The sequence below is a fragment of the Clavelina lepadiformis genome, chromosome 5 (genome assembly GCF_947623445.1).
Source record: "Clavelina lepadiformis chromosome 5, kaClaLepa1.1, whole genome shotgun sequence".
NCBI lineage: Eukaryota > Metazoa > Chordata > Ascidiacea > Aplousobranchia > Clavelinidae > Clavelina > Clavelina lepadiformis.
The window spans coordinates 1,223,223-1,233,749 of record NC_135244.1 but is presented as its reverse complement, the minus strand read 5'-3'; the positions used below and the strand labels follow the sequence as shown (position 1 = coordinate 1,233,749).

General features: G+C 36.6%; 2 protein-coding genes across 3 annotated transcripts; both read left to right on the top strand.

Moving 5' to 3' along the window:
- Nucleotides 1–3,157: 3,157 nt before the first annotated feature.
- LOC143459958 (uncharacterized) lies at nt 3,158–6,800 on the top strand. Of its 2 annotated transcripts, XM_076957284.1 has the most exons (7): nt 3,158–4,359; nt 4,503–4,693; nt 4,751–4,835; nt 4,912–5,183; nt 5,287–5,475; nt 5,656–5,749; nt 5,822–6,800. In XM_076957284.1, the coding sequence occupies exons 1-7, from the start codon at nt 4,356–4,358 to the stop codon at nt 6,028–6,030; spliced, it is 1,044 nt and encodes a 347-aa protein (XP_076813399.1). In that variant the 5' UTR covers nt 3,158–4,355; the 3' UTR covers nt 6,031–6,800. The 2 variants fall into 2 exon arrangements, with proteins under 2 accessions (XP_076813399.1, XP_076813398.1); XM_076957283.1 differs by having other exon boundaries at nt 3,159–4,359; nt 4,503–4,835.
- Nucleotides 6,801–7,765: 965 nt separating this feature from the next.
- Nucleotides 7,766–10,527, top strand: LOC143461229 (uncharacterized). The gene is made up of 5 exons (XM_076959064.1): nt 7,766–8,988; nt 9,130–9,323; nt 9,503–9,602; nt 9,678–10,279; nt 10,356–10,527. Exons 1-5 carry the CDS (start codon nt 8,985–8,987, stop codon nt 10,503–10,505), a joined length of 1,050 nt encoding a protein of 349 aa, XP_076815179.1. The 5' UTR covers nt 7,766–8,984; the 3' UTR covers nt 10,506–10,527.

The window sequence follows — 10,527 nt, the reverse complement described above, 5'->3', positions numbered from 1 at the left end:
CAACAACAATAATAATGAAGCTAAAAGATGCTGACTGGCCCACGCTTGTTATCCTCCTTTTCATTCTCAACAAGCAATGTAGGAAGATTTTAAAAATAAATTTCATCTCCACTTAGATGTGTGTGCTGTTTACACGTTCGAGTCTGCATTAAATAGTTGAGTTTGAAAGTTTGCCCTGGAACCATCGTTAGAACTAAAGGTATTGCCAAAGTTATCCTGCATGGTAGGGTGGAAGGGAAGTGAAGTAACGTAACAAAAAGCGTCCACAAAAGGAACAAAATATTCGAAAGTATGAAAATGCTATCTTCAATCAACTATCTTCAATGCCAAAACGTCTGCATTGATTATATCATTGCATTGTCGTGGAAATGATATAATATTGGCTCAAATTTGATGAAGGCACGATTCTCTGATTTTTGGAAGCTTAAGTCAGCGAACCAACCGTAGCATTAAAACGTTGAATCTTCTGACCACACGTGGAAACATTCAAACACAGGTTAGGTGTATACGGTAAGAATATTTGGCACCTTCTAGGATTAGGTTTTATGCAAACGGTGAAAAAAGTTGAAATAAGTTGAAGGAGTTTTCAATTACACTTGGACTGCTCAGAAGACTTGTTGGGGAGTGACAAGCAAACTATCACCTGCTGCAAAGATTAACAGTCAGACTACTTGTAGCCAACAAGAAAGTGATTTTATGTACTGTCGTAGAATCGCTGATACAGTATAAATACTGTATATAGTTTGTTTCAGTTGAGGCAGGCTACTAGATTTGGCTACGCTGGCTACGCTGGCTACGCTGGCTACGCTGGCTACGCTATCCATGTTGGAAGCAGAACTTCGACCTGGGAATTTTGGCAAGTTGTACATTGCTCATTCTTTAGACGCAAAACCCCTGTAGCCTAAACCAGAATTTCCAGCAACTTGTCTAACTCCAATAGGCCGTTTCAAATATAACAACTAGCGCAACAATTGCCTCCAATTTTCAGGCAAAACAAAGTTACTATCTGCTGCTACTACAGGTAGCGAACGTTAAACCACATTCAGGGTAACTTCAACAACAACATATTTCAAGTTCCAAACAAGTAAGCAAACATGCCACAACCATAGTAGATTGTACTAAAACTTTGCGTTTCAGTGCTTATACAACTAAACATTGCAGCAAAATGAACGACTTTTTTTCACGAAAGACGTTTTATATAACCCTGCAGCCAATCACAATGTAAGGAAACATGTTAGAAATCATCACAAAATCCAATCAAATCCAATGGTAACAGCCAATCATATTGTGCCGCTACGTATATAAAACCGCTTCAAAATAAAGTGACGTCATCAGTTTGATTGTGATCACACCTGAGTTAAGATGTACAGCAGCAAATCTTTCCTAGTGCTTTTTCAACATCTAGTGAGCGAAAATTGATGTAACATCTCAAATAAAACAACGAAAAGTACAACAAGCAATGAACTGTTTTGTATGAACTGTATGCATAGAATCAGCACGCGTGAGGTTTGGATCAGTTTCAAGTGTGGTAATTTTTTATGTATAAATCAAATTTTAAATGATAGATATCAAGTACCAGTATAAGTTAGACCTACGAGGACACGCTATTGGCCTACAGGCAAGACAACTACAACCTTAAAATCATAAGTCAGATTCAGAGATAGGCTTACAACTCCTGGGAAAAAATTGTATTTTATGAAATTGATACCCAGTAGACATCCAAATGTTGTAAATTGTTTGTAAGTCATAACATTGGCTGATGGTAAAATTTGGCAAGTTTGTTTGCATTCTGAAACAAGTTCTTGAAACTAAAATATGATTCACAAGTAACTACAAATGTTGGTAAGGTGTTGGAATATTTGTCGTCAGACTGAGAAAAGTTTTCACGATTTAAACTTGAAAATGATTCCTCACTACTCTAGCCCATGTTACCAAGCTTGTTGTCTGCGTGCATTGTTAAATATATTTTTTCTTTTTTGCTATTATTGTGACCTTGTCTGAACTTTTGTATAAATTTTTTTTACTACATTTCTATTAATTTGTTATCATATGTTTTTCAAATATAACACCTTTACATAAAATCTTTACTATGTTAAGTGCAAGTGGAGAATGATGATAGCTAAAGCATATGTGCACAATCAATTTTCATGTTTATATAAGTTATGCTAATATACTGTATATATTACACCAATTTTGATGATGATGAAAAGAACAAATTTAAATTGTCTTCGAATTACTAAATCTTTTTCAGGTTTTATAAACAAAGTTCACTGTAGGTTCGGCTTAAGTAGTATTCTCATGTTTAGAACACTTCTTTGTTCATGTTGTGATATACTGCAGGATATCAAATAGATATTATTTTACTGGAAATTTTGTATCAACATATACAGATACATTTTCCTTAAAAGCGATTTATTGTAAAATGTACAATTTGTTTTAAAATGCAAACAAACTTTTCAAATCTAACCATCTGCCAATATTACGACCTCATAAATATTTACAACCTTTGGATATTCACTGGATATTAATACCATAAAGACAATTTCGTTGCAGTAGTTATAAGCCTAATTCTGATTCCCGTTTACGGTTTTAAGGTTGTAGCTGTCTAGCCTGTAGGCCAATAACGTGTCCACATAGGCCTAACCTATACCAGACCTTGATATCTATCAATTAAGATATAATTTATACATATACATACACGTCATACAAAAAAGAACACACAAAACAGTTCCTTACCTCTTGTACTTTTAGTTGCTTTTATTTGAGATGATTCAACAGTTATCGCTCATTTAGTGTTGAAAAGCATTATGAAGGATTTACTCTTGTACATCTAATCTCTGTAATGATCACAATCAAACTGATGACGTCACTTTTTCTGAGACACTTTAATGTACGTACCGGCGCAATGTGATTGGCTATTTGAGCACCTATTGGAGATTTTTTGATTTTATTTCTAACTGTGTTTCTTTACAATGTGATTGGTTTCAAAGTTATTCAAAAGGTCTTTTGTGAAAAAAAGTCGTTCATTTTGCTACAATGCTTCGTTGTTTAAGCACTGCACCTAATGCTTTAGTACAAACTATTTCATCATTGATATAAGTTTTGCGGCTTGTTTCTACACGGAACTTCAGATATCTTGCTGTTGAAGTTGTTATAAATGTGGCATAACATTCGTTGCCTATAGTAGTTACATATAATAACTTTGTTCAGCCTAACAACTGAACGATGTTTTTTGCTCTTTGTTTAATTGAAATGGCTTATTTGAGTTATACAAGTAGCTGGAGAATTCTGCTTTAGGCTACGAGGGTTTTGCGTGTGATAAATTATCAAACAACAGCTTGCAAAAATTTCCCAGATCAAAGTTCTGATTCCAACATTCATAAATTGCACGTAGCCAGCCAGGCGATCCTAGTAGCCTACCTGAACTAAAGCAAACTGTACACAGTATTTATACTGCCTGTCAACGATTCTACGACAGTGTTCAAGAATACTTTCTTGTTGTCTCCGAGCGGACTTTAAGTGTAAATATTCGCAGCAGGTGGTAGTTTGCGTGTCACTCCAACATGTCTGTTGTGGAGTGTGAAAATTCATTCAACTTACTTTTAATTCAAATCACTGTTTGTATAAAACCTGTTGGTTTCTTGAGACTTTGAATGATGCCGAAAAATCCAAGGATATTCAACTACTATTTGTTCGAATGTTTCTACGTGTAGTCATCAGATCCAACGTTTTAATGCTACTGTGTATTCGGTGGCTTGAGCTTGCAAAAATAGGGAAAATGTGAACTTCATTAAAGGAGATACAGTACATTTAAGCAAGCATTTTCCTTTTCAACGACAAGGCAATAATCCATACAGACATTTTGGTACTACTGAGGTTCGGCATTTTCGTGATATGTGTTTTGGTACTTTCGAACATTTCGTTCACTTTTGTGAACGCTTTTTGCTTCTCACTTTCCTTTCACCTTAACTTGCAGGATAAGTTTGGCAATACCATTAGTTCTAACGTTGGTTTCAGTTCAAATTGTCGAATTCAATTTTTAATTTAGAATTGTACTTTTGCACAACTCTAACTATTAAGTTGGGATGAAATTTATGTTTATTCTTTTCCTACATTGCCTGTAAAGTAGGAGAAGCAGTTAGCGGCGCACTATGAGCCGTTAAATTTTGTTTAGACAATATTTGATTAGCTTAATGAGGCACTATGAGGCGTTAACATCTTATGAGCTTAATTGTTATTGTTGTTACAGATTCAGATTTTATTTGTTTTTTGATTAATTTGACGAAATGATTACATTTTTATTACAGAGTACCAAATGTGTTCGATGCTGACTTGTCGGTTTTACAGCTTTTAAAATGGGTAATTATGGGATGGTATAAGCCTACTTTATTGCATGCCATATTGTTTTTGTAAAGTTTACCATCCTAGGAAAGTCTCATGTAAATGTATTGACAACGAAAACATAAGCGGCAACGATTATATATATTTTCCCATTTCATCAGAGAAACAGAAAAACAAACTATGCGAAAAAAGCTCATTATCTGAAGGCAGAAAAATCTCCTTCATTGATCCCAGCGACCTTGCTTCGTCAAGTCCAATATTGGTGTCATCAGCTGCATCGGTAGTTTTACAACAACCTCTCTCTGTAAGTTCGACGCCGAAAATCAACGTGTCCTTCAGTGAAACAACAGCTGTAAGTGAGTGGAGTTCTAGCAGGTTAAGTGGAAGCTTCAACAATATTTCTTACCAGCGACGGGATGGAAAACCAAAAGCCACGATCTCTACAGATAGAATTGGACATTACAGTGAAGCTACGGCCAGAAGTTTCTCGTTGGGTAAATGTAACGTAACAAGTAATTTAACAGTTTTATTATTGAAATCCAATCCTATTTTATATTTGGATTTTCGCAGCAAGATTGAAAAACAAAACTGTAATCGAACCCGGCGACCGACCTTTAAGTTTTTTACCGTTTCCTTTTTCGGTGCCAATGTTTCTACCGCGAATACCACTGCCACCAAGCTCTATATTGGCTCCAAATTACGCATCAGTGATGCCACCACTTCCAAACTTGACTAGTAACGTGACATACATTGAAGTAATTGACGGTGTAAGCAAAGTTTTGCGGCACAATCCTTACTTGCCTCCAGATCATACGCCCAATGTATTGCCATCAGCAGAGAGCGTAAGTTTTAATCAAGCTGTGGTTGGCGAGTTTTTTCTCGGTATCAATGTTTCAACGCAAATATTATATAGTAGGCTAAGTCTTTTCATTATTGAAATCGCAGGAAGTAGTGCCAAAAAAGGCTTGCTTACTCGGCAACCAGGAAGTCGAACACTCACTCGAAGCCAGCCAACAAGCTACGTCAAGTTTATCTTTGGCATCATTGTTCCCATCAATGATCCCACCACAAGCCCAAAGCTATTCTTCAAATCGGACGTCGACTATCAGCATCACTTCCACTGAAAGCAATGTCGTGAGTAGACGTGTAGCCTCATAGCAGCTTGTGCAGACGTTTCATTTCTATTTCTTAATAAAGCCAATATCAGAGAACAACGGAGACATTTTCCACAAATAATGAGAATATCTCTGCACCTGCTGCCAGCTTGTGAGCGCTGCTTGAAATCCAAACTACAATTTTAACTTGCATTTTTAGGAAGTCATTACACGCATTGGTGAAGGTCAAACGAAAACTCTGACGTCAGCCACAAACAGTTTGGGTCAAGCCACGTTCAGCAACTCCACGCCTGGTATCATTGTTCGACAAAGCTTTTTAAGAGTTTTATTATTTGTGAACTAACAATCAAAATTTCGTTTTTTAGCTCAGAAACTACAATCCTTGGCCAAATTGACACATAAATTCTCTAAAGACCAGTTAGATATTTTGAGAAAGGAGTTTGATATGGACCAGTGCCTTTGGTTCGGGAGAAAAGGCAAAATTGCGATCAAGGTCAATCTTACACCAAAACAGGTGAAAAGTTGGTTTGAATATCAAAGAAGGAAATTAAAAAAGGTCAAAAAAATGCCATAAAAGGGAAGCAGCGAACTGACCCATTTTTAAGTCTATGGGAAGCCAAGTAGTTTCGTCCAACTCATCAGCGTTACCACCGACATCTCATATCTACAACACGGAAATACCTCAGCCGGTGCAGATTGTGGTCAACTGCTGTGAGTGGAAGCGACTCCAGTGACGTAACCACTACTGCAACCAATCCGAAAGAAAACAGCGATGCGCCAAATTAACACACCATCCCGAACTTTCATGACGAGTTGTCTAAAGGCAACTAATATGCAGAAACAAGTTCTGCTTAAACTGAGTGTCTATCACCGTTTATATTTTAATAAATATAGCCTATATGTTACTTACATTGCGGAAACTTTTCAGATTTTATTGTTCAACTTTTGTGCTTTTGGGAAATGTCTTAATGTGTTTTACCGCAAAATACAAACAATGTTTTTATGTGTATTTCTTTAAGCGCTATATACCGAATTTCTATCGTAAACGTAAACTAAATTTGCATAATAACATTATTTCGGAAACACCAAAGATAACTACAAGTAAACAGGAATACAATACGGAAGTACAAATTGATTTACGCAACAAGATCTTTGTTTATTAGAAAAATTCAATGATCTTTTCATCATATATACGTGGATTATATGGCGTTGCAAAATTCTTGTACGTACTACGTAGTGTTTCAAAATTTTTCCCTCAGATCTATTCATCGCTGTTGAACAAGAAATACTACGGTTCCCCATAAGCGCTAATTAGAGTAGTTCTGGGGATCCTTTTTACAAATTACAATGTCCAAATAAAGTGTACGAAATTGTCAGGAAATTAATATTTTGAAGTTAGCAACTGTCTTGGCCAACAATCGTCTTAGATTGAATAACATTTCATGCTAATATGCCAAGTCTTTATTTATAAGTCTTGTATAGCAATTATGAATTAATCATCAATCATGTTCTGGTCAGTTGAATAAAACTTTACAATTTGATGATTTGAAAAATGAATGAATATTTGAAATATTCTTTTAAACTTTACACATTTCATTTAACGATGAAACTATCAAGTTACAAATAAATCACATTTTAAACATACAAGTTATAATTGAGGAAAAGTTTCTTATCAAAATACAACAACGCAAATAAACTTTCCAAATCTAACCATCAGCTAATATTATGATTTATAAACAATTGAGAACCTTTTGATGCTCGTTGGGAATCATTTTCATAATAGATAAGTTATTTCCATCAGTTAAACGCTTAGCTTTATGAATCTGAATCTCGTTTATGGGTTTAAGGTTGTAGCTTTGTATTCCAATAGCGTGTACTCGTGGGCCTAACCTTTACCTGTACTTGATATATATCATGTAAGATATGATTTATACAAACAACTACCACACTTGGAATTGATCCGAACCTCACGCATGCTGATTTGGAATACAAACGCATGCACTTTCCGGTGTTTTATTTGAGATTTTCCAACAATTATCGCTCACTTTGTGTTAAAAAAGCATTAGGAAAGATCTGCTGCTGTACATCTTAACTCAGTAGTTATCACAATCAAACTGATGACGTCATTTTTTCTGACGCGTTTTTATCTACGTACCGGCGCAATGTGATTGGCTAGAAAAAAACCTATTGAAGAATTTGTGATTTATTTCTAACTATGTTTCTTTATCATGTGATTGGTTGCAAAGTTACATGAGACACCTTTCGTGAAAAATTGTCGTTCATTTTGTTGCAATGCTTGGTTGTGTAACCACTGCATAGTGATGCTGTAGTGCAAAGAGTTTCATCATTGTTATAAGTTGTGTGGTTTATTCCCCAACGAAACTTGAAATTTGTTTTTGCGGTTGTTGAAGTGCTTTTAGTATTTTGAGTGATCAATACACCACAAAGTGACGTAATTGTCTAATTCATTGCTAAATATTGCTGGCAAGATGGTTTAAGATGTGCTTTGACCCTTTACAGGAGCAACAGATATTAACTTTGTTCTGCCTGAATATTGGAGGTTTTTTGCGCTATATTAGTTTTTGAAAAGCCAGTTGGAGATATGTATGTTGCTGGAAATTCTGCTTGAAGCCAAGAACTTTTCGTGTATGAAGAATGAGCAAACTACAATTTGCCAAAATTCCTCGGTCGAAGTTCTGCTTCAAACATTCACACATATTGCTCGTAGCAGCACCCAGCCAATCAAAGTAGCCTACCTCAACAAAAGTAAACCATATACAGTATTTATTCTATCTGTCAACGATTCTACGGCAGCTATCAAAAAAACTCTCAAGTTGGTTACGAGCAGCTTTTGAAAGTTTATCTTTGCAGCCTGGGATAGTTTGTCTGTAGCCCCCAACAAGTCTTCCGTGCAATCTTAAAACTCTAACTTATGTATTTTAACTCGTGTAACTGTTGGCATGAAACCTATTGCTTTTTTGAGATCTTGAAAAGTGAAAAATATTCCAAGTGTATCCATCTAACCTTCCAATGTTTCTAGTGTAGTCGTAAGATCCAACGCTTCAACGCTACTGGTTGTTCGGTGGCTTCAGCTTCTCAGCATCGGAGAATTGTTCGCTTAATTGTGGTTGATACATTACTCAAGCATTTTCCTTTTCACAACAAGGTAATAATTCATAAAGACGTTTTGGTACTCCAGAGATTTGGCATTTTCATGACGTATGTTTTGGTACTTTCGAACATTTTTGAACGATTTTTGCCTCTTCACTTCCACCGTTACATTGTACCATGTAGGCGAAATTTTGCAATACCATTAGTTCTAACGGTGTTTTCAGGTCAAACTATCAAACTCAACTATTTAAAATAGGGCTTTTTTGGGAAAATGTGGGTCCGTCACCATCCTATTACAGTAGCTTAATTCTTGTTGTATTTCCAGATTTAATGTTTATTTTGATTAATATAACTCTTAATGATTTCAATATTATAACATGTTTTTAAAGCTGACTTGTCTGTTGAACAACTGTTAAAATGGGTAAGCATGGAATGGTAAAAGGCTTCTTTATATTGTTGCCATATTCGTTTTGTAAAATTTATCAGCCTAGCCAAGTCTCATCTAAATACATTCATAGTGAAAACATAAGCGGCTTCGACGATATTTTACTATTTTTATCAGAGAAAACCAATCCAAACGGAAAAAAGGCATTATCTGAAGACAGCGAAACTCCCTCAATCGATCACAGCAACAACCATGTTTCGTCAAGTTCGTTATTGGTATCACCAGCTGCACCGGTAGTTATACCAAACCTCCAACCACAATCTCAAAACTCTTCATGCTCGATATCGTCTCTCTCCACTGGCAGAAATGTCGTGAGTAGGCGTGTAGCGTTACAACAGCTTGTACAGACGTTTCAGTTATATTTCTTATTCGAGCCAATGCCATAGATCAACAGCGACATTATCTACAAATAATGAAAATATACTTGCACATGCAACCAGCTTATTAGCGCTGTTTAAATCTAAAGTATAATTCTAACTTGCTTTATCAGAACGTCATTCCGCCTCTTGGTGAAGGTGAAGCATCAAATCTGATGTCAGCCACAAACAGCTTAAGTTCGGGTGGAGTTACATTCACCAACACCACAACTGGTACCACTGTTCGACAGAAAGCATGTTAAGAGTTTTATTATTTATGAACTCAATCACATTTTCGATTTTTAACAGAAAAACGGCAACAGGTGCCGAAAGAAAAAAATGAACACTCCGAACACCAGTCAAAGGTTTTACAAGACGAGTTTAACTACGACCAGTACCTTTGGCTGGGAAGCAAAAAGGAAATAGCGATGAATGATAATCTTACCAACATGCAAGTGAATAATTGGTTTAAACCTACAAGAAAATCAGAAACAAAGCCAGGAGAGGAAGAAACGTCACCAAGCCAAGAACAAAATAGGGATAGTTTTGACGAGATCAAACAAAGGCAACGAGCTTTGGCCGGATTATCGGTACCAGTAACTTCATCACAAGCACAACATTCATCATGTGATTGGTCGGTTCCGATTTCTGTATCATGGACTTCACCGCAAGTACAACATTCGTCAAGTGGTTGGCCGGTTCTGATTCCGACATCAGAATCTTCACCGCAAGTACGACAATGGTCAAGTGGTTGGCCGGTTCCGACTTCAAAATCAGGGTCTTCACCGCAAATACGACTTTGGTCAAATGGTTGTCCGGTTCCGACTTCGAAATCAGGGTCTTCACCGCAAATACGACATTCGTCACGTGGTTGGCCGGTTCTGATTCCAACATCAGGGTCTTCACCACAAGTACGACACTCATCAGGTGCTTGGTCAGTTCCCATTTTGTCATTAGCGACTTCACAGCAAGTACAATATTTTTCAGGTGCTTTGTCGGTTTCCATTTTGGCAACAACAGCTTCACCGCAAGTACAACACTTGTTTGGTGCTTTCCCGGTTTCCATTTCGTCCTCGGCGACTGCACTACAAGTACAACATTCGTCAGGTTCTTGGTCGGTTTCCATTTCAGCATTAGCGACTTTAACACAAGTAGGCCT